The sequence below is a fragment of the Pseudophryne corroboree genome, chromosome 4 (genome assembly GCF_028390025.1).
Source record: "Pseudophryne corroboree isolate aPseCor3 chromosome 4, aPseCor3.hap2, whole genome shotgun sequence".
Lineage (NCBI taxonomy): Eukaryota > Metazoa > Chordata > Amphibia > Anura > Myobatrachidae > Pseudophryne > Pseudophryne corroboree.
In genome coordinates this window covers 727,773,326-727,801,219 of record NC_086447.1, presented here as the reverse complement: position 1 = coordinate 727,801,219, position 27,894 = coordinate 727,773,326, and the positions used below count along the sequence as shown (strand labels likewise).

The 27,894-nt window shown below is 41.4% G+C and overlaps 1 protein-coding gene across 10 annotated transcripts in view; it reads left to right on the top strand.

Annotated features, from left to right (window-relative positions):
- The window catches only part of SLC8A1 (solute carrier family 8 member A1), a 681,250-nt gene that overhangs the window by 473,336 nt on the left and 180,020 nt on the right, over positions 1-27,894 (top strand). For 7 of the 10 annotated variants that reach the window (XM_063918064.1, XM_063918066.1, XM_063918065.1 and 4 more), the window contains exon 3: positions 27,280-27,386. In XM_063918064.1, the coding sequence (XP_063774134.1) occupies positions 27,280-27,386 (107 nt within the window). Of the gene's footprint in view, positions 1-27,279; positions 27,387-27,767; positions 27,872-27,894 lie in introns of all 10 variants that reach the window. The other 3 variants (XM_063918070.1, XM_063918067.1, XM_063918073.1) reach the window with 1 other exon arrangement.

The window sequence follows — 27,894 nt, the reverse complement described above, 5'->3', positions numbered from 1 at the left end:
GGATGGGTAGGGGCCCCAGCGCATTGCTTTGCCCAGGGGCCTACACTGCTGTTAAGATGGCCCTGCTCACATGAAACTATTGATACACTCCCACTAGTCAGGATAGTTATGTGTGATAACATTGTCTCCACCCTGTGCTTTCCACACAAAACGCCCAATTTAATGAAAAGAAAGGTCCATCCAAGTTCCGCTGAATCTCAGAATAGGAGAATATATGAAAAAAAAAAAAAAGTGTCAAATCGCATCTGATCACTGGCAAAAACTCGCCATTTGCGGCAACAGATTCATCCAATGTGTGAGTATGTATAGCCGTGTGTGAGTATGTGTAGCCATGTGTGATTATGTATAGTCATGTGTGAGTATGTGTAGCCATGTGTGATTATGCATAGTCATGTCTGAGTATGTACAGCCGTGTGTGATTATGTATAGTCATGTGTGAGTATGTATAGCCATGTGTAAGTATGTACAGCCATGTGTGAGTATGTGTAGCTATGTGTGATTATGTATAGCCATGTGTGATTATGTATAGCCATGTGTAAGTATGTACAGCCATGTGTGAGTATGTGTAGCCATGTGTGATTATGTACAGCCGTGTGTGATTGATTATGTATAGCCATGTGTGATTATGTATAGTCATGTGTAAGTATGTATAGCCATGTGTGAGTATGTATAGCCATGTGTGATTATGTACAGCCGTGTGTGAGTATGTATAGCCATGTGTGATTATGTATAGTCATGTGTAAGTATGTATAGACATGTGTGAGTATGTATAGCCATGTGTAAGTATGTACAGCCATGTGTGAGTATGTGTAGCCATGTGTGATGTATAGCCATGTGTGATTATGTACAGCCGTGTGTGATTGATTATGTATAGCCATGTGCGATTATGTATAGTCATGTGAGAGTATGTATAGCCATATGTGAGTATGTGTAGCCATGTGTGATTATGTATAGCCATGTGTAAGTATGTATAGCCATGTGTGATTATGTATAGTCATGTGAGAGTATGTATAGCCATATGTGAGTATGTGTAGCCATGTGTGATTATGTATAGCCATGTGTAAGTATGTATAGCCATGTGTGATTATGTATAGCCATGTGTAAGTATGTATAGTCATGTGTAAGTATGTATAGTCATGTGTGAGTATGTATAGCCATGTATGATTGTGTATAGCCATGTGTGAGTATGTATATCCATGTGTGATTATGTATAGCCATGTGTAAGTATGTATAGTCATGTGTGAGTATGTATAGCCATGTATGATTATGTATAGCCATGTGTAAGTATGTATAGCCATATGTGAGTATTTATAGCCATGTGTGATTATGTACAGCTGTGTGTGATTGATTATGTATAGCCATGTGTGATTATGTATAGTCATGTGTAAGTATGTATAGCCATGTGTGATTATGTATAGCCATGTGAGAGTATGTATAGCCATATGTGAGTATGTGTAGCCATGTGTGATTATGTGTAGCCATGTGTGAGTATGTATAGCCATGTGTGATTATGTATAGCCATGTGTGATTATGTATAGCCATGTGAGAGTATGTATAGCCATGTGTGATTATGTATAGCCATGTGTGATTATGTATAGCCATGTGAGAGTATGTATAGCCATGTGTGATTGTGTATAGTCATGTGTAAGTATGTATAGCCATGTGTGAGTATGTATAGTCATGTGTGAGTAGGTATAGCCATGTGTGAGTATATGTAGCCATGCCGGCCCATCCATAGGCCACCAGGAGTGACCATCATTTTTGGCACAACTCTATACAGACTAAGAGAGTGCTTGTTTCATTTCATATTGTGCAGTATAACTTCATGGTCTCACTGCACATTTCCTTGTCTCTCAGTACATTTTAAAAGTATTATTCACAACCTGCAGTTTTATTGATACAGTATTTTAGAGTTTACCTGAGCTGTGACTGGGAGCCATGGCTGCGATGTCATTAGCAGTAAAACAGCTGCTGAGGTGGGACACATACTGTATGTAGTTGTGTCTTTGTGTGCTGGCATGCAGCGGCACACAATAGTGATCCCGGGAGAAATAATAATATGTATTTTGCAGCGAGACAACTCATGTAGAAGAATGTAAAAACCTTTAGCATTTGCACCGTGGAGGAAAAGACATTTGAGCTGCCTGATCGTTGGTTCGTCCATATGTTAGAATTACACACTGAACTATGTGCGCTGTTCTCCTGGGCCATCCATGTAAGCTCCATGGCAGACGCACTAACGTAGCGCATTATTCAGGCCAGCGGTTTGGGACTTCACCTCAGCCAATGCTTCATGCTTTATTACGGTTATCAGGCTGAGAAAAACAAACACATTTTTCTCCCCTATATTAAGATTTCGTTTTTGTTTGTTTATAATAAAAAACATTTTAGACCTAATTACTGATTTCCCTACTAGGGAATACCGCTATCATTTAAGAATGACATTTTAAATAGTAGAACTACAATAGCAGCTCGCTGTTAGAAATGAAGCATGGAACTGACAGAATGAATGCTGATGATGGTCTTTAATAAAATGTGTGTTTTGTTTCTGACTGCGTTCTTCTAACCAATCTGACACCAGACATCCTGAGGCCTCCTCTACATAGGATCATTTCAGTGTCCGTCTGCCAATCATCTGCAGTGTTTCTGGTCGCAGCAGGCGTACGCCCCATGCTTCCCTATGGAAGTGGTTGCGTAAGCCCATGCCCGTGGGCACGTTATTTGCTGCAAATGAGTTGCATTTAACGCAAATTGTTGTAAGATCACGCTGGGCGCATCACTTGATAGATAAATGAAGGGAATCGGTATGTTTTACCGACAGACAGGAGGACGGCTTTCAGTATACCGACAGCGGCATCCCATTTGTCGGAATTCCGGCAGCGAGGCATTGAGTGCGCTCGCCGCGGCCGCGCTTTGGGCCCGGTGGCTTGCTTCGCTCTCCAGAGGTTATAAAGAGAAGCAGCTAAAGAGCACAGGGAAATAATTCCAGGAGAAATCAGTGTTAAACAAGACAAAGGCATTGCCATGTGCTTCATCTGCAATGACCTTTAGCAGCTATGGCTTTCACATTTATCTTTGGAAATTCTATTAGAGTCTATAACCTGAAGCTCTTCCTAATAAATAACCATTAAGAGCAAAAGCCTGTTACACGTAAGCGTGAAATGCATATTGCTCATAAACCGCCTTTGTTTCTGTGCAGCTTATTTAACACTCCTCTGTGTTAATGCTGCCTTGTACACATCAATATTAATGAGATATAATAGCTGCATTTTCCACAGTATTGTATGATGGCGCAGCTCATGATGAAGATAACCTCTAAGGATATTCAGAAGGCTGCATAACCTTCTTAGATGGTGTTGTGTAAGACGTCCCATGAGTAAGTCTGCCCCCTTCTCTCACACGTGTGGGAAGTGATCCACCAGTAATCTCCTCTACTTCCTCTGCGACTGTTACGACCTATCATGGCAGCTTGCAAACACAAGGCTTTTGCAGGGATGCCCTGGGTTGGTGGTCCAGGATCAATAAAAATTATTTATAGTCAATGTAATAGGCAAAACTATTGCTGGTGGCTGCCAATCATAAACTGGATTACATACGTAATCCCGCTGGGAGGGATGCCATCAGCGGGGCGAGCGATATGAGTCCCCTTGCGGGCTTGCTGCACTCGCCTCGCTGCAGGCTAGGTGCCGAGCTGTGCTTGCCACAGGTTCTATTCCCACTCTATGAGTGTCGTGGACACCCACAAGTGGAAATAGCCCCTGTGCGCCGGTATTCCGGTTGCCGGCATTGCCAGCTGTCGGGATTCCAGCGTTGGCATCCTGACCGCCTGGATCCCGACAGCCGGCAAATTGAACGGATCCGCATAAGCTATGTGGACAAACAGAACAAATCTTGTCCCTCACCACATACAGTAACTGAACCTAAGAATGACATTTAAACACAATTTACTTAATTTAATATTTCTTTCTAAATTTCTCAATAAGAAACGCTTGGAAGAGGGGCGCCGTGAAAAAATTTTTTATACTCTAGTGCGCCGTGATTCAAAAAAGTTTGGGTACCACTGCATTAGAATATATTTGTTGAGGTCAAAATCAGCAATTTTTTTTAAGGCATTACCCCAGCATGCTGTGCTGGAAAAGGTATCCTACAACAGGCTGGGGTTTTGTTGAATCACCACCTCATTAAATAACCCCCAAGTGGAAGTGAATGATGCATCTAAAAAAGGAGCTGTGTTTAAAAAATATATGCAAAAAAATATGTAGCCCTATGCACACTGATGTACAGTATAGTGAATCTAGCTCGTGCTGAATGACTGTTCCGCTGCAATGAATGTGTTCTCTCTGGCTGGAGCGATGGAAATTTCTCAATGAGGTCACTTAAGACAATGCACATAAAAAATAACTTGTCTGCACAATGATGTCAGTTGACTTTGTTATGAAAACAATGTAACTTCTACATTTAGAATGCCATCTGGATTGTGTCAAATATTTTTATGCCTTGTTGCCAATCAAGTATAGTAATTAATGATGCGTGAAATGAAATATTAGACTGCTTTTAAAAGGACCCATTTCTGTTTTAAGACAGCAGATTTTATTTCTTTTTTACAACTGTCTCCAGTCATCTTTAATTTGTGTCTCTGCTTCATAGAATTTGATTCTACTGTTTTGCCTAGTATAATCCAGTTGTCCCTATTCATGATGCATATATTAATTTATTCATTACTACTATTATATGCGAATACATGCATTGTGCATTTTACGTATACAATGTAGCTACTATAGAACATGTGTATGTATTACTGTCATTCTAGCTTCAGTGACCTATACAGTAGCACCTGCTGAGGGAGGCAATCACGAGATCGCCTGTCGGGATCTTGGCGATCACAATGCCAACGCCGGAATCCCGACAGGTGGTGAAATGTCGCCACTGAAATACCAGCGCCACAGGCTTTTCTCCCACTGAGTGTCCACGACACCCATAGAGGGAGAATATAACCTGTGGCAAGCACAACGAGTCACCGTGACCGCAGCATGGCGAGCGCAGCAAGCCCGCAAGGATCTTTCTAGCGCTCACCCCACTGCCAGCATACTGGTGGCCAGGATCCCGCTGTCAGAATCATGACTGCCGGGATGCCAGCCGCCAGTAACACGTATGTATTCTCCTGTTGATGTCTCACAGTATTATCTCTTGTTATTTACATCAAACACATTTACATTTGCAGTGGGTAGTTCTTTGTATGGTTTAAATACCCTAGATTATGGAACATTTTTAGATGTGTTTGACTGTTGAATTTTTTTATATTTAATACTGGCTACAGAGACACGACAAAGAGCGTTAATATGTTAGTAGCAGCAGCACAGATTATTTAAGATCATTGATCTCCTATGTGTCCATGGGGGTCATTCCGACCGGATCACACGCTGCCATTTTTCGCAGCGCAGCAATCAGGTCACTACTGCGCATGCGTATGGACTGCAATGCGCAGGCACATCGTACAGGTACAAAGCGGATCGTTGCTGTGCGATGGATTTAACGAAGAATCCATTCGCACAGCTGTTCGCAGGGAGATTGACAGGAAGAAGGCGTTTGTCAACTGACCTTTTTCTAGGAGTGTTTGGAAAAACGCAGGCGTGTCCAAGCGTTTGCAGGGCGGGTGTCTGACGTCAATTCCGGGACATAACAGGCTGAAGTGATCGCAGAGGCTGAGTAAGTTCTGAGCTACTCAGAAACTGCACAAACTATTTTTGGATCGCTCGGCTGCACATGCGTTCGCACACTTGTACAGCAAATACACATTCCCCGGTGGGCGGTGACTATGCGTTCGCACGGCTGCAAAAAGTAGCGAGCAATCAACTCAGAATGACCCCCCCATATGTGAACACCCTGGAAGAGACATATGTAATAATGTGTAGCCTACAGCACAGAGTAGTTATTTCCATTCAGGAAGTTTTTGGATCCTCAGACCTCAAGATTAATAATTCACTTGCTAAATGATACAATATCAGCTATTGTTGTGTCAGTTTTGTGCATCATTGACTCTGCAACTACATACTGTACTTGAAAAAGACACTTCCTTATTGCAATGAATCTAGGTACAATGACAGAAAGCACGTTGTTAATGTTATATGTGGATGACATTTACATGGTAACAAGATCAATAGGACAACTTCATATATTCATGTCAACAAAAATTCAAATCAATATGAGGATTGCAAGTTGAATAAAAAAATGAGCAACCTGCCAATATACTTTACCTATGTGATATAGTATGTAATAATGTCTTATACTGTAACACAATGTCTTATCAAATTGAGGTCATGGACCAAGGATGTTAGAATTTATTTCTATTGCTCATTATTAAAGTTTTTAGCATCCAAACAGAATCCAGAAGACCAGGATAGGTTCATCAGCTAAATCACTCAAATAAATAATGCTGGTATTTACATTTACCAGATATTAGGGCAGATGTATTAACCTGGAGAAGGCATAAGGAAGTGATAAACCAGTGATAAGTTCAAGGTGATAAACACACCAGCCAATCAGCTCCAATATGTAAATTAACAGTTAGGATCTAATTGGCTGGTGCCTTTATCACCTTGCACTTATCACTGGTTTATCACTTCCTTATGCCATATCCAGGTTAATACCTCTGCCCATTATACCTTATGACAAATACCATATATTATACCTTAGGACAAATAAGCCATTTAGACTTGAACAGTAGATACCGCATGATGAAATGATTGCACGGTGCTACCTACTGAAAAGACCTGCTCCCCCCAGGAGAAGCTAGGGGTGTAATAAGATTCTACACATCATTGTTGTGTTACTCCAAAACAGGTGGTTCCCAATGAAAATGTGCTGCGTTGTCTATGAAATCCCTAAAACAGTTTCTGGACAAATAGGCCAATCATCAAACTCTTGAGTCTGCGAGTACCCTTAGTGACCAATGCCTACCTTACAGTTTTTGGTTTAATGTCTGTCGGTCTTATAATTTAATAAAGGGTAAAGGATGTGTGAAGTTTTACCTTTTAGTAACCTATAGAGCTTTGGGCTTTTTCTGGCTCATTCTGCCGTATTTTAGGATTGGCATCAAATCCCCTTTCTTTCAGTCCAGTCCAGTAACATACAAGCCATATGGCAGCCCTAAGAGTACATTGGGCCATCAGGAAGCACTAAAACTATATTATGTGCACAAAAAAACTAAAAACACTCAGTCTGTTGTGATATTTGTATCTATCTTAAAGCTATAGCCTAATACGGAGGCAATATGGTTCTGGGTGTGCAGCATAACATCACATAGCACTGTGTGCGTTTGTACTACTGCTGTAATGTTACAGACTTGCTCTCAGCTGGGTCATACTTTCCTGGCACATCCAGAAAGAAGATATTATTGTTCAACCAGAAGTGACTCTTGCAGCTGGAAAAGGCTTTGACTGGCACATGCAACCGTATCAATATAACATATGACCCTTCGGGATAAGCCGGGTGGAGAAATGAAGCAGACTGACTGGCAAAGTGTAGCTGAGAACAGGAAGAGTTGCTTTGCCAGATGGAATTACTAAGCATCGTCTTCACCAGCTGCAAATGTGAAAGTCTGTGTCCTGTTGGATGATGCATCCAGGGTAGTTTAATGGTCTTTATATCCTATCCTTCAGATACAACATGCTGTGGACATTTTGCAGCTGCAAAGGAAAAGGAGGTTGGTATTATACTGGAATATGGGCAGATACTGTAATCACTTCACAGCTCTATGTGATCACAGTGAGTCATGTTTTCATTCATGGCTTGTTACATCTGCCATACAGTATTATAGTCCACGCATTGCTAGAACTGTGCTCACATTGCAAACCCTAAAAATAAAAGTTCAAGTACAGTACACTCTCTTTACCGTAGCCTGCCTATCTATCTATCTATCTATCTATCTATCTATCTATCTATCTATCTATCTATCTATCTATCTATCTATCCATCCATCCATCCACTGTAGCTATCTTCTACAGTATCTATCTATCTATCTATCTATCTATCTATCTATCTATCTATCTATCTATCTATCTATCTATCTATCTATCTATCTATCTATCTTCTACAGTATCTGTCTATCTATCTATCTATCTATCTATCTATCTATCTATCTATCTATCTATCTATCTATCTATCTATCTATCTATTGTCAAAGTCAGAAAAATATCCCTATGCACACTACCATATTTGCACCTCACACAGGTCCGTGCTGCGCATGCGTACGCTCTCCCGTACGTGCGCATACTCACAGTCGCGGGCACCCGCAGGCGCACGGTATGCGTATTTACGGTAGAGTTTATGTGATCGTAGCGTGCGACTCAATCGTTACATATTTTCACTATATAATGTATTTTATAGATCATGGTCCCTTTGATAGATTCTGAAAGTTTGGTTAATATAGAATGTTCGTGAACAGAGAAATCCCTCTTTGTTTGATACGAAGGGTCAGACAGGAGTAATACAGTGGTGTTTAGTACCCATCGGAAGAGTATTTAATTAGCAATATTCCGGTGTTGGTTTGAAGCGGATTAATCGCTCGTGCGAATAGTTATGGACATAAGAAGTTTATGAACATTTACTGTATTTGCACTTACTTATCCATGCGGCGGGAAACCCAGTTTCCCTCCCACCTGAGCTGTTGGAAATAGTCACAGCCCACCTGTATGAATCAACCTATGACCTTTTGTTATAATGCGAGGAGGAATTCCTGTGTCCAATGAACAATGAGATTGTAGGGACCATTGAATTGTATTGTGTGTGGGGCATAAATAGACAAGCCGATCACATCCAGCTCTCACTCTTCAACGGTTATCATTGCTGAAAATCGGGAGCTGGATGTCCAGAGGCGCATGCGATCGTTTCCTTTGTGCGTAAGTTTTCTCCGCAATCATATTGTCTTTCTTGTGGTTATGGGCCATTTCTCTCTCTCTTCTCTTTCTCTCGTATTCTCTTAAACGTAATAGTATTGTATTGTATTTCATGTGTAGTTATCTGGTTAGGTAGTCTATGTTATATTGTAGTGTATGACTTGTATTGTATTAATTCTTTTGCAAGTATAACATTCATAATATATATATATTAGGCGTTGGACCCTAAGCACGGTATCTGTGTATTTCTTGTAGTGTTCAGTATTCTCAGAGCGTCGGTGACGCTCAAACAGCTTTTAAGTTAATAAGGTTACACTGTGTTGCATCTACACCCTATCATTACACTAAGGTTTTACTGCACAATACACCGTTTATGGTTTAGATATAAAGGTTTAACATTGTGAGCGTCAGCGCCGCTGGTGATCTCCTCGTGGTCCCGAGCGTCCGCTACGCTATAGCGAATCATTACGTTAGTCAGCAGCCAATAGCGTGCCTGCCTGTGATCTCTTGGCCGTGAGCGAACGTGACGCTTGAGCGTCTCGACTACGGCTAAGCGATTGTTACGCAACGAGCGTACCCTTACGGTACTTCATACGTAAATAGCGTACAGTGTTCTTAGACCTCATAAAGGGTTTTATATAAGATAAATATTCAGCTTTATCACTATCTATCTATCTATTTATCTATCTATCGATCTATCTATCATCTTCTACAGTATCTACAGTATCTATCTATCTATCTATCTATCTATCTATCTATATCTATCTACTGTAGCTATCTTCTACAGTATCTATCTATCTATCTATCTATCTATCTATCTATCTATCTATCATCTTCTACAGTATCTATCTGTCTGTCTGTCTGTCTGTCTGTCTGTCTGTCTGTCTATCTATCTATCTATCTATCTATCTATCTATCTATCTATCTATCTATCTACTGTAGCTATCTTCTACAGTATCTATCTATCTATCTATCTATCTATCTATCTATCTATCTATCTATCTATCTATCTATCTATCTCTCTGTCTATCTATCTTCTACAGTATCTGTCTGTCTGTCTGTCTGTCTATCTATCGCTTTGTGAACCAAGGGATACTTTCTGAGTACACACGGTAAGATTTTGGCTAAGTTAAGATATCCTACACTATTTTCCTGAGCTCCTGAACAAACCAAATATTGCATACACACTGTAAAATATAACATATGATTTAGCACAATAGGATATAGCATAAGATATAGCATAGATATGGCTTTTCACTACTGTGATGACACAAATTGGATACAATATCATACATTAACATACACACAGTACAATATGCACTACATAGTGTACTATCTAGCCAAAATTGAGCTGCATGTTCATCCAGTATAGAACATCGAATCCAACTCGCGTGAGCACGCACCGCACTGTATTGCATACAATAAAGTGCATACACACAGTAAGATATAGGGGGTAATTCAGATCTGATCACTGCTGTGTGTTTTCGTATGCATCGCACTGCACCGGCGTGTCGCACAGCTGCAATGGGGATCGCCAGGCAGCGACGGGATTGTGAGAAGGATCCATTCGAACGGGCGTTCGCAAGGAGATTTGCAGGAAGAGGCCATTTGTGGGTGACAACTGACCGTTTTCAGGGAGTGTCTGGAAATACACAGGCGGGCTCAAGCGTTTTCAGGGAGGGTGTCTGACGTCAAATCCATCCCGAACAGGCTGATGTGATTGCAGCGGCTTAGTAAGTCCTGGGTTGCGCAGAGTCAGTTTGTGCAGCTCTGCTACACATGCGATCGCACACTTGCACAGCGAAAATACACTTCCCCTGTAGGCGGCGACTATCTGATTGCAGGACAGCAAAAATCGCTGCCTAGCGAACAGATCTGAATGACCCCCATAGTGCATAATATCGCAATTTAGCCAGATAGTGTACAATATAGTGCAAAAAATGTTACCGTGTGTACTCAGCTTTACTGAGCAATGTCACAGTCATATCTGTGAGACATATTTCTTGGTTAAATCCCTCTATATAAGCTAGAATAGAAAGAAAGGATAGGAATAGGAAGAAAGGGAGGTAGAGATGCATTACATGTAAAGGATGAGACAAAAGTAGCTTTAATAGAGAGCACTGCATACAGAAAGTGTAGTTTTTGGGTGACTGTAAAAACTGGTGAGAGGTTTTTTTTGTAAAAGGCAAATTTTAGACCACCAGGGCAATATGAGGAATTGTATAGATTATTAATACAGGAAATCACATTGATGCAAGTGTGAAGGTATAAATAAGAGACATTTTTAACATGCCTGATGTGATTCGAAAGCTACAAGTTGTTAAACCAGCATTCTGGATAGCTTGTATAGGGTGTTCCAAATGAAATTAATTATGGAACCATCTTGCAAGAAAGCAATCCAAGATTTTGTTATTTCAAATGTGTCTGTAGTTGAGAAGCTGCAGATCTGGGGCCCATCGGTCAGCAAGGTTTACTACAGTATTTACTGAGGTAAGATCCACACCATAACAAAGGTTTTCCATTTTAGAATGGCCTAAATGTAGTCATCTTATTGTGTAGCCTTTTATTGAAAATATTGATTAAAAAAACATTATTATCAAACAGAGTTGTGTCACTGCCATTGCAGGGGACGAACGAGGCAAGGATCTCCGTCAGAGGACGCCGATTTCCTGGGCTCTAGGTAGAACTTGCAGCGGCCGGCTTGGGTGACCCCATGAGTCACGCAGGAGGCTAATGGTGTCAGAGATGATCCGATACTGAGTCCTTGGACACAGTTTGGATCAATAATGCAGCAGAATGCGTGAAACCCCCTGGTGCATTACCATATTAGTGCTGTCGCTGCTGCTTCCATGTAAGCAGCAGCGATAGCAACTCCAACCACATCTGAATGAGAGCCACTGTGTACCCAGCCTAAAGGGGCACAATAAAATACAACAGGTATTACATAGACCAGTGGTTCTCAAACTGTGTGCGACTCAGGACACTTGCAGGGGTGCCCTGGGTAGGTGGTCCAGGACCAATTAAAATTCTTTATGGATAATGGAAAACAAGTGCTGGTGGCTGCTAATCATAAAATAGATGGGCAAACAGAAGCAAATCTTGTACCTCACCACACAATTAAACCTAAGGATTACATATAAACACAATTTACTTAATTTAATATTTCTTTCTAAATTTCTCAATAGGAAACTTTTGGCCTAGGGGTGCCGTGAAAAAAAATTCTAATACTCTAGGGCAGGGGTGGCCAACCAGGCAGAAACAAAGAGCCAAAAATTTTGTTAGGCACGTCAAAGAGCCGACATCGAGCCGCAGGCACACATGCAAAAATGGGGTGTGGCCTTGTGCCTGCTAGGTCACGCCTCTGGTATAAAATACATTTTAAAAAACAGATCCACATAAAATAAATTTTTAAAGCCAGATCCAACATAAAATACATTTAAAAAGCCACTTTCTCATAAAATAATTGAGAAAGATCCACATAAAATATATTGAAAAAGCCAGATTCACATAATACACTTCAGCTCCCCCATGTGTCACTCCAGCCAGTACCCTGCTGTGTCACTTCAGCCAGCTACCTCATGTGTCACTCCTGCCAGCACTCTCCTATGTCACTCCTGTCAGGACCCTCATGTGTCACTACAGCCCCCCCGAAAACATACCTCGTGCCATTGCAGCAGCCCCTTATGTGTCCTCTGTTTGCCAGTGGGTGTCTCACCTCTAGTATCTGGCTCTCTCAGTTCACAGTCGCCGTAGTGCTGCTGCTGCTGACTGTCTGGCTGGAGGGCAGCAGTTTCTGGATCTGTTGTGGTCACTTGACTTCGAGTCTCGGGAGCCACATTTGAATAAAGAAAGAGCCGCATGAGGCTCAAGAGCCACAGGTTGGCCACCACTGCTCTAGGGCGCCGTGATTCAAAAAAGTTTGAGAACCACTGGCATAAATATCTAAATACATAAAGTGAAAGGATGTAACAACATAAACTAAATACAGATGTTGCCACGCTCATCATAGCTCCTGCACCATACAGACATTCTAGACGCGCCATACATATAGCGCAGGTATGCGAAATATGGCATTGTGCAAGATGATCCACAGCATGCAATACACAGCTTCACCACTGGGTGGCGATTGCTCCACTAATGAAAACTACAGAACAGCGCTGAATAGCAGCGGATGGATATAGAACTATAGAATACTGTACAATGTAACAAGCCCTGACAAGCAGGCCAGTGCACAGTAAATACAGTAGTTCTTTGTTTAATACAATAATACTCCAGGGCAAAACACGAAATCGCCAGAATGGCAGGCACCCAGTGACAACATGCCTTACAACTGAACGCTCCCCTGGTGCGCTGTATAAAATGATCCTTACATTAAGTAGAAATTAGTTCTAAACAGCTCTCTAAAAGAATTGCGTCACAACAGCACTATAAAAAAAACACACAATGAGCGACATCTCTATATCACTGCAGGTGTCGGTCACCTGTCTCTGTGGCTCTCTTGGCATAGTGGTTTTGTCGATGGTTACCATACCCGTGCGCTATGGTTTGATTCCCGCAAAAAGGACATACTTGTATTGCATATCTGAGTAAAAAGTACCATCCACAGCATATAGTTTTAATCCTATCCGCATAACAATTTAATGTTGTTCTTAAACTACAAGCATTGTTTGACTTTACAATGGACACATCACACATGAGCAATGGTGGTTTTCAAAAGCGACACCTGGTGGACCAACACCAGTATTGCACCTGCCAGAGACTCAGTTATTACACTGTGACTGAATACGCCACGCTGCGACAAGGTGCAGGAAAACATAATGCGACTAGTTTTTCGCACTACACACCACACGGAGGATAAATGAGCGAGGCTACATTTGTACATGAAAATGTAAAACATATGCATGCTGGGCACAAACATCCAAAAGCAGAATACATAGGGGTATATGCAATTGCGGTCGAATTGCCGCAAAAGTCGAAAAACGGGGCATTTTCGAAAAAAAACATGTCGAATTGGATTCGACAATGCAGTACAGTACTTTTCGACAAAAAAACGGACGTTTCAGATTCGACTTTTTGCAATTCGACATTTTAAAAATTCGACATGTCTGCAGTGGTAAAAATGCGGCTTTTCGACAAAAGTATATTCAATTGAAGAATGTCGATTCGACAACAGTGCTTTTCGACAGTAATTTCGTCAATTTCATTCCGCCTCACTTTGCTGGCGGAATCTAATAAAAAAATTTAAAAACATGTTTTTTTTGTGTGTTTTTTTATTGCTAATAGCATATCTATTTATATTAGAAGGGATTATCCTCTTGGTTTGTCTATTAGGAGACACAAGTATTATTTATATATTTTTTGAAAGATTTTTTTTTTTTAAATGACTAACAGAGAGCATGGTTTTCAGTGGGAAGGGGTGGGAATGGGTTAAAATCCTAAAAAAAAAATCCGTGGGGTCCCCCCTCTTAAGCATAACCAGCCTCGGGCTCTTTGAGCCAGTCCTGGTTGTAAAAATATGGGGGGAAAACTGACAGAAAGAATATTGTTTTTTGCACCAGAACTACAAGTCCCAGCAAGCCTCCCCCGCAAGCTGGTACTTGGAGAACCACAAGTACCAGCATGCGGGGGGCTGACCGCGGGTAACCTCACCGCTGACCGCAAAGTTCTCCAAGTACCAGCTTGCGGGGGAGGCTTGCTGGGACTTGTAGTTCTGCTGCAAAAAACAATATTCCTTTATTTGTCACAAGGCTATCAGCCCCCCATCCGCAGCCCATGGATGGGGGGGACAGCTGCGGGCTTCACCCCTGACCCTTGGGTGGCTGGAGGGGGGACCCCTTTATTTAAGGGGTCCGCACTCCTCCAGGGTACCCCGGCCAGGGGTGACTAGTTGGGGATTTAATGCCACGGCCGCAGGGACCGATATAAAAGTGTCCCCCGGCTGTGGCATTATCTCTCCAGCTAGTGGAGCCCGGTGCTGGTATTAAAAATACGGGGGACCCCTACGTCTTTTGTCCCCCGTATTTTTTGCACCAGGCCCGGACGCAGAGCCCAGTGCTGGTTCTAAAAATACGGGGGATCCCCTGTCAATTTTTTTCCTGTATTTTTACAACTAGGACCGGCTCACAGATCCCGAGGCTGGTTATGCTTAGGAGGCGGGACCCCACGCAATTTTTTTTAGGGTTTTTAACTATTTTTGTGCCGTCCGAAAAGTCGAATCCAGGACGCACTTATCCGTCAATTGGTCCGTTTTTCGACAGCGGGACTGTCGAATCCGTTTTTAATTGAATATGTCGAATTCCGGCACCCGCCGGCCGGGATTCGACGGTCGAATTGTGTCAAATTTAAAAACGGGCGAAAAAAAAGCCGCAATTCGTCCGGAATTGCATATACCCCATAGCGTTTTTAGGTCAACCACCATGTTGTACATTTTTTTCTTGCTGTTATTGTGATGACTTCCATGTCTGAGGAAGGTGATGGTTCTAACATCTGAAACGTGAAACAGCAGACACTGACAGCATAACAAATATAAGCATACACTAGATGTACCTATATAGGTATATTTAAAAGCTCACCTTGAAACAGTAGTTAAGAAAATACTGTATATACATAGCCTATATACCATTCAATATTGCTACAGAAAAGGTCAAATAATTAGTTTATGGTAATGAAGAAAGTGTGAAAGAGATCACAGATCACTGTAAGAATAATCTATTGCTGGGCTCTTCTCTCCGGGAAAAGCCATAAGGAAGGTGCTAAATTTGCATTGATGAGAAACTAATCAATTTGGCAATGGAGCTTCCTGTTACGGTCAGGAGGAATGGCAGAGAGGAGGCTGCAGTGCACGCAGCAAATTTTCATAGGACGTGAGATGTGAAAGGTTAATAAGCTATATTGCTGGGTCATCACAATCAGAATTAGAGGGATTTCTTTGCCTGGCAACAGCAAACTATTTTTTGGCCCTAAGATTGTTGGAATTGTCTGAATTAATAGTCTTGGCATGTAGATTTCTGCTCAGGGTTATATAATATAGGCATGGAATCTGTAATCCCAATTTACTCAATCGAGAGACTTCTTAAACGTGGAATGAAAAAAGCAAATTACAGCTGCATTTTAGTCATTGTGTTATATACACACTGTCATGTGAACTGAGATAAAGTGCCAGATGCCAGACAATCAGCTCCTGTCATTTTTCTAACAAGGCCTGGCATGTCAGGAGCTGATCTGTCCACTTTATTTCCATCCAAGGCTTAGTAAATAGACCCCGTTACTTCCTAGTGCACATCCTCACCAACTGACCTGATCTAGGGGTCTATTTACTAATCCTTGGATGTAGATAAAGTGGCCGGAGATAAAGTACCAGCCAATCAGCTCCTAACTGCCATATCACAGGCTGGCTTTGAAAAATGACAGTTAGGAGGTGATTGACTGGTACTTTGGGGCGGGATGTACTAATGTACATCGCCGCCCTGCGCCACGATGCTGATCGCATATGTACTAACATATGCGATCAGCATTGCGGAGGACAGCTCTTCCGATAAGAGCTGACCTCCGCGATGCGCAGCGGCAGCCTAACTTCCGGGATTCGGCCCCAGGAGTCAGTCTGCGCATGCGCGGGGTGACGGGGGCGGCCGCAGGGCATGCTGGGAGGGATCCGATCGGATCCCTCACACAGCGCCGCGGAGAGAAGCCCATAGGCTTCTATGGACGTACGGCTGGCGTACCCCGCCGCGGCGCTGTCCTGCCGGCCGGAGGTTAGTACATCAGGAAAATGCGGTAAACAGGGAGTTTACCGCATTTTCCGCTTAGTACATCCCGCCCTTTATGTCCATCCACTTTATCTCCACCTGAGGCTTAGTAAATAGACCCCTTAGGTAGGACCGCCCCAGTTTGTGGCATCTGTCTTGCAATCCCAATTAGATTTACAGAATTAGGTTTACAGAATGAATGTGAATATGCTCATATTCAGAATTAGCACAAGTTGGTTTGTATAGCTGGTTTAGCACGTAAAAGTGGATCCAGCGCCTATACACAGTGTATACAACCATTTGGTGAGTCTCTAATTGCTATGAATACAGAGTGAATATGCTTCAGTAATGCAGCAGCTCTACTGAAATGGCAGTAGCTCAAATTTCAAATGTGCGGGTTCGGATTTACTTAGAGTTAACGCCAAAATTAATGCAAGTTTGGATTTAACTGGATTTTTCTTATTGGCTATCCAAAACACGTGACATCTAAGAGCCAATAAGATGCCATTTTGAGATCCAGGTAAATACGGGGGAATCCAAATCCGCACATCTCTAGCTGAAATTAACATATGTATTTCACATTTTGTACTATAATGATTTACAGAGGAAACTATTGCAAAACCAGGTTCAGACTATTGACCAGTCTCAGCTTATACCATTTTAACAACTCATATTATTATTCTCTCCCAGTCTTTATCAGCTCCTGCAAACAGCTTGTATCTCTAATTGTATTTGTTTGGTGCATTGGGAGGGTTATAACAGAAAATAAATACTCAGTCAGCCATGGTGATAACCTATTAGAATGGATTTAAAAATGTTTTTTCAGAATGTTAATCAAAATGGTTCCTTTGTAGCATTCAAATAATGTGTTCAGCTCTCCATTCTTTAAATGAGCTTCAGATATTAGCAATGTAATCTGTAATACTGTAGTTCTCCCTTTCTGTCTGCCTTCATTCTGGCAATCATAGTGGGTGTGGATCATTAGATCGACAGTGTCTAGGTCGACAATGTTTAGGTCGACAGGGTTTGAAGGTCGACAGGGTTTCTAGGTCGACATGTTCTAGGTCGACAGGTCAAAAGGTCGACATGAGTTTTTTATGGGGTTTTTGGTGTCGTTTTCTCCGTACAGTGACCGGGAGCCCAATTAGTGCACCGTGTCCCCTTGCATGACTCGGTTCGCAGGTTACCGTTCCCAATCATAGTCCGCGTGGATCGTTAAGTATGGAAAAGTAAAAAAAAGAAAATGTTTTTAAAAAACTCATGTCAACCTTTTGACCTGTCGACCTAGAACATGTCGACCTATAAACCCTGTTGACCTTGAAAACATGTCGACATAGTGACTGTCGACCTATAGTGGTCGACCTAAACATTGTCGACCTAGGCACTGTCGATCTTCAGACCGGATCCCATCATAGTTATTACCATTAATATAAAAGTTTTACAAGCCCAGTCTTTTACGTGTATCCAATCAGAATGTTGCCATAACGTACTTGTTGGCATTCTGACTGTCAATATTCAGAACATGTCGACATTCTGCTTTCGACATTCTGACTATTGACATATACCACACCCCTTTTACCCTTTCATCAACTGAGCTATTGCAATTGGAATCTGGGTAGTGTCAGATGTTTGTGGATATATTATACAGGCATACTGATTTGCTATGACTGAGGATCTCAGGCCTCCCAACTGTCCTGATTCTGGAAATAAGCGCCTCTGTTTTTACTCTGATCTTCCGGTCAGATTCGGATATGAGGGCGATGCAGCACATCAGCTTCAGAACCCACACATCATATTTACAGAAAGACTGACTCCTCGTGTCTTTTGAATCCCAGCTACAGTACATTACTGTACATGCAATTGAAAACATGCGAGAGCTGGAGATGCAAAAACGTGCCTAGTTTTCCATCCTGTGGGCAGAACCACAGGAAAACAGCAGAGTTGGGAGGCTGATGACTTATTATATTTACAGTGGCCAGCCATGTTTATCAGATAGTCTGGACTCAGGAACTAAAAGAGATTGGATCATTTACCAGAACATTTGTCATCAAAAACTTATTGGGCCTAATTCAGGTTTGTAAGCAAAGCAAAAAAGCACACAATTGGGCAAACCCATATTCCACTGCAAGTGGGGCAGATGTAACATGTGCAGAGAGAGTTAGATTTGGGTGGGTTATATTGTTTTTCTGTGCAGGGTAAATACTGGCTGCTTTATTTTTACACTGCAATTTAGATTTAAGTTTGAACACACCCCACCCAAATCTAATGGGCTCTACACACTTGGCGATGTTTCCGATTTGGATGATTTTCATTTTCAATGATTAACGACCATCGTCCAAATTGGCTTGCTATGCTAAACGAGGGGCCTCGCATCGTTTATCATTGGTGCCTACACACTAAACTACATGAACAATATATATTGTTCACTTATGAACGATATCGTTCATATCGCCTGTGTATGTCGCCAAGTGTGTAGGGTCCATAACTTTCTACACATCTTACACCTTCCCCACCTGTAGTGCAGCATGGTTTTGCCCAGTTGTGTGCTTTTTTGCTATACTTACAAACCTGAATCAGGCCTATTGTGATGGAAGCTGGGCTGGTACAGGGCCTGTCTTGATGAGTGCAGGCTTGATGTAAATTTATACCTATTTATATAAACATATGCAAAAATCATAGTCAACCAAAGTAAACTAAGGGTGACCACACATGGTGTGATGTGTCCTCCAGGGACACATCGTGAGCGACAGGACCCGGGGATGCTGGCAATGGTGGGGGAGTGGGGCCATCGTTGTCCATCTCCTCAGATCTTTCTGCATGTTGAAGAGATCTGAGGTGGTGATGAACGACCCAAGGGTGCATGTATCGCTGTCATTATCACCCATACACACTGCAGTTTTTAAATGATCTGTCTTTCTGATCGGTCGGAAACGCCCACATCATTTAACATATTGTGCCTTGTGTGGGCACCTTAAGATATGCAACATACAAATTAATACTTGATGGAGTCAGTCTTAATGTCCCCCAGTTTTAGGAATCATTCAAGAGATAAATAAAAACAGTATTTTAGAAATAAAACATAAACACTGAAGATAATGTTTGTGGGCTGAACTTTCAAGGGATAGTTTTCATTCTGTCCACAATGAAAATTTCCAGTTGGATGGATGGGTGGTGTTTGATTGGTGTATCAACAGAAGCACGTTTTGCGGCACACATTTTTTTCTCTCTCTGCAATATCTAAATGACCTTAGCAAACACAGTACAGATATCATCCATTATGGTCCTTCAGTGGTATATCTTCCTGATGACAAGACAGTCTCAACCTAAACATATTGTATATTTAATATGCTCCAGGAAGTCACTGTCACATTTTCACCTCTAAGCAGTTTTGTGTGGAAATTCCCCTATTGCATAATGTATATTGACCAGAATCGTCGATGTTCAGTCACTTTGAATCAGTCAAAAGATATTAAGCAGCTACTCTATAATATAACGACTAAGAGCCATAATAAGAAAGTCCAGTAGCTAAAGTGTAGAAGGAACGTCTTCCTCTGTATTTATTGATCTCAATCCAAAGCATCACTTTTAAATTGAAGAATTAAATGGAAACAGTAAATAATCTTAAGGTCCATACACACGGAGCGGTATAGCTGAGCGACTATATAGTCAAAATCGCTCAGAAAGTTAGTGCATATCGCTCTGTGTGTACACAGCCAGCGATAGCGATGCGCGTCCCCGCCAGGTCGCTATCGCTTCTGAAAATAGACTGTGCAGGCAAGTCAATTTTGTCTAGGTCGCTGGAAAAGAAAAAGCATCCCCTTGCTTAAATGAGTTAGCCAAAATCGCCAAGAGCCAAAATCGCTGGTAAACTTAGTCAAAATCACTGGAAAAGTTAGTCAAAATCTCCTATTGCCAGTTCAAGGGAAAACGCTCAGTCAAAATCTCTCATAGTTAAAATCTCTCTGTCCGTATGCACCTTAAGATCTTGACAGTTACTTAATAACATTCTTCAGTGTGTTCATGTTAGGATTTAATTCTCAAATAGGATGTGACCTCATTACATAGAACATATTAATACATGAAACCTCCCATTTTATTATCAGCGTATTGGTTGCCTATTCATCTTCTTTATAAAGGGAAAATATGTTCTAAAAATATGAACTCTGATGTGTTTATATGAGTTTGCTTTGTCATATAGCGCGTGACGGACTGCCGGCTGCTGACGCTGGATTGATTGAGATATTTAGACTAATTACTGTAGCCAAGAATAGCCCTTCTCATGCCCACAGAATGAAATCAGTCAACAAAGTAATGCATATTGCTAAAGATGTTATTGATTTTGCTGCTAATGGTTTTGAGATGATGTACTGCTCTGCTAACTGTGTCAGATGCCAGTAACCTGTGCCAAGATGTGCTCTTTTATACATTTCAATTTCAGTTACCATTGCTTATAAATTCACTGAAAGCCACTTCCTCTGACAAATGTCATTTGCTTCTTACCTACATGTCTATTTGTATTCATTAAATTAGTCACGGAGGTAAATAAGGGCAGTCTATGCATATTCATAACGGTGGTCTGCTTTCTGTTTGCTGAACTTAAGATGCATTTATGCAATGGTTGCTCAGAATGTACTGTGGATGAGTTCATTTTAATCATGGAGAATGAGACATACATTAGCTGCCACTGGCTATCATTATGACTAGAAAGTATTCAGTATATATGGTATATCTTTTTTTTTTTTTTTTTTTTTTTACTCTCTCAGTCAAGTGAATTAGAAATGAACACTGGATTTAGTAAATGTATGGAAATAATGAGATTTGATTTGAAACTGTGGGTTTCAGTAATTTTAAGGAGAAAATATTTTTTAGCATTTTTTTTTTATTGCAAAAGTGACTATGGTGTAAAGCTGCATAGAGTATTAAAATGGTAACACTGTTGTTTTTGAGGTTCTTTGTATTCCATTTGCCATATTTATAAAATTAGGGGTTTATTCACGAAGCAGTGAAAAGTGTGGAGAAGTGAGCCAGTGGAGAAGTTGACCATGGCAACCAATCAGCATTGAAGTAACATATATAATTTGCATACTTTATACAGAGCAGCTGATTGTTTGCCATGGGCAATTTCTCCACTGGCTCACTTCTCCACTCTTTTCACTGCTTCATGAATAGACCCAATAGTCTGAATCAATCTAAACCACTAAATTATAGCTGTGCTGCAACCTAAAGAAAAATAATTATTTCATAATGTACTCTCTCCTCCTGTCTGACCACTGGAGGGGCTGCTGCATGCAGCTGTTTTCTCCGGCGCTCTGCAAATTGATTTTGTTGTCACCTTTAAATGTGGAAAGGGGTATGAGCAGGAGAACCAATCACAAGCCACAATCTTTTGATTATGACTTACGATTGGTCTTCCAGCTCAGTCTACCACCCCAAATTTCATCCAAGGCAATGAGAAAGATGGAGTAGAACTTAGAAATATGTCTGCATGAAGCAGTCCCCAGCTGTGGTATTATGAGGGGCCTTATTTAGAAATGCAGCTTTAAGGTAATAAGTCATTTTTGTGCCCCAGCAGAGTGGGCCATTTTTGGAATACTCCCATAGGGAGTAAGCTTCTCTTGGCAGAGACAGAAAGCATGTGCTCCAAATGTGGGTCCAAATAGCTCATCCACCAATGGATTTGTTCAGGGCAAAGCTCATCGACATTTTCCACGTGGATTGTGTAGAGCCACCATTCAGAAACAAAGGTCAGTCAGAACATCTTTTTGATAGCTGGGGAAGCTTCATTGTTCTCCTTTCATAACCAGTCAAACAGTGTATTGGTCAATGCTTCTATATCACTACCTGGTATGAGACAACATGTATGAGTGTGGAAACACTCTCCCCCCCCTCCCAATTTTCCTCTAGACTTGATGAATTTACCCTGACCTCTTCTCATAGTCCCTGTGTGCCTTATGGATCGCTATCTGTTATCACTGATAAATTTGACTCTTTCTCTTTTTATTAAAATTGTTTGATATGATACAGCTTTATGTGGGTCTTCACTTCCCTGTATTTTAACCTTTTTTTATGTTTATATTTACAGACAATGTTCACTGTTCTATATCACATTACATTAGAATACTCTATAAGTCCCAACCTTCCCGATTTCAGTGGGACAGTCCTGTTTTACGGACACTGCCCTGCTGTCCCTCTTGTGGGTTGCAGTGTCCCACAGGTGGGTGGGGGGATTCTGTTTCTGCTATGCTATGCACTCTGTCTCTGTAATGGTAAGTAGGTGAATAGATGAGGCGCGCAGAGGCTGGACGATGCCCAACAGCTCCCAGAGCTCTGGGCAAGCCCTCAGTGTGACATAAATGGGGGCATGACGCACAGTCACACCCTGAAAATATGCGCGCGTCATAAGACAAAAATTCCGACACTATCCCCCCTAGTATTGAAAGGTGTGGTACTCTGTAACTGGAACTATATTGCTATGCATGCTTACTTATTGTTGACATTCTTCAATAAAAAGATGTTATAAAAATTGTTGAGTCTGTTAGGGAAATAGTTCCAAAAATCTCTACAGTGGTGAAATCTGCATTTAATATCCTGCCTGTCGGGATCCCGGCGCTCAGCATACCAGCGCCGGGATACTGACCACCGGGATACTGACCGCTGGGATACCGACACCTATTCTCCCTCTTGGCGTGTCCACAACACCCCCGGAGGGATAATAAATAGCGTACTGTGTGGCGAGCACAGAGAGCCCACAAGGGGCTCTTTTGCACTCGTCCCGGGGCCGACATTCCAGCGCCTGGCATTCCTCGGTCGGGATTCTGACTGCCGGGATGGCGGGCACCGGTATATCGATATCAACCTGTGAAATCTAACGTTCACCTGCCGGAGAAGCACTGGGAGAGAAGGCAATGACTGGGTGACGGCTCCCAGTTATTGGACTACCTACAGATTGTTAGCTACAGTATCAGACTATTCTCCAAGCATGACAGATACTGTAGAACTATTCTAATGCTGAAGCCTGGAGTTGATTCAGTACACAGAAATAATGACATACACTACACTTACCAAATACTTTCTTGCACGGCAATTCTATTTTATCTGCAATTTCCTCACTGAGAGTGCTTGTGAATGTGCTTGGCAAGTGTCTTTTGATTGGAGAGTGATGATAATGGCAAACACTGTGTAGGGAGTCTGAAAGTATCATCATAACAGACTGATTGCACATTCAGACTTGTGGGTTTATTGGAATGTAATCTGGTTAATTAATCAAAATGAGAGCAAAAAGTGAATTCACCCCTTCTGTCGCCCCACTTTAAATGATAATACACTGGGTTGTTTATTGGCAAAAACTCTGTTAAGGAAGATGTGCCTGACGTACATGATGTTTTGTGCATAATAGCCAATAACAAAATAATTAGCCACTTTAATGGCTTGAATTGCCAGTTTTTGTGTGGTATCCGGGGAAATGCTGCCAGTCCAGATTGTTTCTTTCATTTTCCCAGCTGTAGTTGCATTTGTTATTGTACTGCCGAGTACGAAACGCCAGCGGAAACAGAACGGAAGGGATTACAGACTACATTAGGCCACCATACTTTCAAATATTGTGCTGTTGTTCAAGCTTGGATTCAGACATGGGCTCTTAATTGGATGACCCTTAAAGAGAGCATCACATACATCAGGGGTCTGTGGCACTTTGGATAGTGGGGACAGCTTGAGAGCTAGAAAAGGAAAAGTATGAGAGAGTGAATTATAGACATTGTGAGAGAGGGAATGACAGAGAAATTAGACTATTATAGAAAATGATACTATTGGGTGCTAGAGCCCAGCAATATTAGCTAATGCTATGTGTCTGGCATGACTGTGTAGGGTATCTTCAAATAAATTCAATTATTAAATATAAATAAATATTTTAGTTTATTAATTAATACATCAATTTATTAGTTATACAGTAGGTGTGTGATCAGGGCTGTAGAAAGGATTCTTAGGCCCCCAGTAATGAAAGGGGATGTGGCCCAATTGTGGAGGTCTGGCTATGCCCTCTTTAAAAAAAAGAGTGGGGTGAATACTTTTTATGTGCCGCAAAGCAACGGTGACCAGCAGGGAGGCGTGCCATGTGCCCCTTAGCCATAGTCATATCCAGGGAGGGTGTGTGATCACTGCAATCGCCCCCCTTCCTCCCCCCCACCTGCAGCATCCTTCCTGGACCTAAAGTAGCCCAGCAAAAAGGCTGAAAAAAAGCCTGCGGCTGCCATGTAAGTGGAGGAGTGCGGAGGTGCATGGACCCGGGTACTTAGTACTCGCCCCCCTCTCAGCGCCACTGTGTGTGATTTAAGAATGCATTGTCCATTTAAGATTAGTTTATGTAAGAATTAAGTCACGTCTTTGTCACTCTTATGGTATGACCTTTTATTTGTTTTTAGTTATTTTTCATGTGCTTTTTTTATGGTTGGGACTGTGGATTCTAATACTGATAATAAAAAGTGGCTGTTTTTTTATGATAAAATAAATTTAAAAGTGGCTTCTTAAAGGACAACTTAATAACTCAGGATTAATTACCAGAAAAATAATAACTCTGTGATGTTTTTAAGACATATTCATGAAATCCAGATTTAAACGATGGCACAGATTTATCCCAAGTTATCCCTATTATACCTCTTTCACACCACCAATGCCGGATACCTCCCGGAAATTGGAAACGGGTCCTTCCCGGGTGGGATCCGGCACTGGACGCTGCTGCTGGCTTCCCCGACCCTGCAATATGCCGGACGGGTTGCCATAGCAGTGGGGGGTGTAGGCGGCGCTGGGAGATGAGATCATCTCCGTGCCGCCTCTCCCTGTTGTAGTGAATGGGTCCCAAGTTACATCAACCCGGGAGCCCTTTTACGCTGCTATTGACCCGTTATTCAACCCGGGAATAACATTGCTTTATTCCCGGGTTGAATTGCCAGGTCAGGCGACATGGGATTTCCAACATGGCGCTTTCACACCGCACGCTGACCTGTGTCGACCCGGCAATATGCCGGGTCGATACCGGGTTATTTGTGCAGTGTGAAAGGGGTATAACTGGTACACTGAGGGCCAGTATGTAGCAATAATATCAATATTAACAACAAGAACATTGCGGACAGTGTTCTTGTCACCACCGTAATCCCAGCACCACAGGGTCAACCCTCCTACACAACAGCAGGTTTACAGGAATACTGCTGACAGCGTTAAACAGCTTTAATTAGCATATTCATCAACATTGTGTGCCCACGATGATGGTGGTGATGAGAACATTGTCCGCAGTGCTCTTCTTGACATAATGTTCCACCCCCCTTAGGTCCTTTTGTAGCCAGAATGAGACACATATACTGTACAACCATGGTGTTTGAGTGTTTTGTCTGGAAATATGTTGTTACGGAGGCAGGACAGCAATATATATGGATCCTTCAACGCATACATATAGTTCAATATCACTTGTGATCTACAACATTAAATAATAAAAAAAAGTAAATGTTCTTAAATGCTAAATCTTTCCATAGTTTTGCTTTAAATCCTATCATATAATACATCCTGTAGAAATGTAAGATGCTCACAACATTCTTAGACTACACTTACAGTGCACTTAGTCTTTCAAACTTCCTAAATAAAGTGTTGTGGGTTTTTTTTAAATTTCTTTCTACCCTATGATCAGGTAATTTTGTGTCACTCAAGAGTCTTGACTGTATATAATTTGAAACATTTTATAAAGCCATCTTGGATGGATTATTATTTAAGATTACATCTCCTTGTATCATATAGTTCTTTTGGCATCGACTTTTGTACTTTATTCTTTCTAAACTTGGTACAAGCGCAAAAGTAATTGCTCTTTGGAATTACATTCTACACTACAGCGTATAGTTATAGCTTCTGATAGTAGGGTTATTCTGTCAATTTAATTCAGTTACATTGTATCTATTATGACTTTTTTTTCCTACAGTTCTACAAAGCATCATTTGCTGGTCGCTCCTACATGCTGGTCCTGTCTCATCTTGCCTGACTGTATTGTTTATGATTTACTATGGCAGTTTTATTTATTCACACTATTAAATTATTTGTCTAACATGGGGGTTCATAACCTTTCCCATTTGGGACCCAGATTATGTAACTCATGGTTCTGTTCCGTTCTTAAACATGGATGTATGTATTTGTAATTACTTGTTTACAAATTATATTGATAATACATCTTGTCAAAATGAAAGGTGTACTTGTGCAACATAATGAGTTTATTAATTGTTCATTAGTTGCAAGTACACAATCAGTCTCCAAAATAAGGAATCTCTTGGCCAACCCTGAGTCATGTGGAACCTCTGATGCAATGTGCCTTATATGAATATTGATCATAGATTTACATTTTCTGTATTGTTATTGTATAGTATATAGTATGCCATTGTATTTCAGTTTCTTTATAGGTCGTTTTCAAAAATAATGATGTTCTTTTGGTTCTCTAATATGTCACTGAAATGGGGAGATTTTAGTTTAAGCTGGCTGTCTTTTATCTTTTGCTATATCTCACCTGTTCTCTATTTCTACCTATCTCTCGTGCTGCTTACTGTACATTTGTGCCTTCCTTCCTTTTGTGCTGTGCTTCCTCTCTTCAATCTTGCCTTCTCTTCTTGCAGCAAAATCATATCAGTGAAAATAATTGATGATGAGGAATATGAGAAAAACAAGACTTTCTTCCTTGAAATTGGGGAACCACGTCTGGTGGAGATGAGTGAGAAGAAAGGTGGGGGATCTGCTCCGAGGCTGAGCCCTAACAATACGTCTGACTAAGCACACTTGGATGGCTTATTCAATCATTCTCTCAGATGCGCACATTCATTTACGTATATACGAGGGGCCAAGATAAGAGATCTTTAACAATCCTGATTTCTATTGAGTTGATTCATTCACGTACAGTTAGATCTCTGTTCAAAGCGACAACACATCAACAAAATATTTGCATAGATCACAGTTACTCGTCATTGGTTTGCCTCGTGAGATACGTGAACGGATGTGTGCATGTTCCTCAGTCATAACCTCACCATAACCATCAGGCTTAGATGAACATAAAAGCATGTGTGTGAGACTGCAAACATCCATATCCCTTTGTCTTGTGTCCCCACAGGAAGTACATTTCCCTTAAAATACTTGACAGAGAGGAGTATGACAAAGAGTCCTATTTCTACCTTGTGCTTGAAGAACCAATCTGGATACGAGGAGGAATGAAAGGTGTGAGAGTATAATAAGACAAA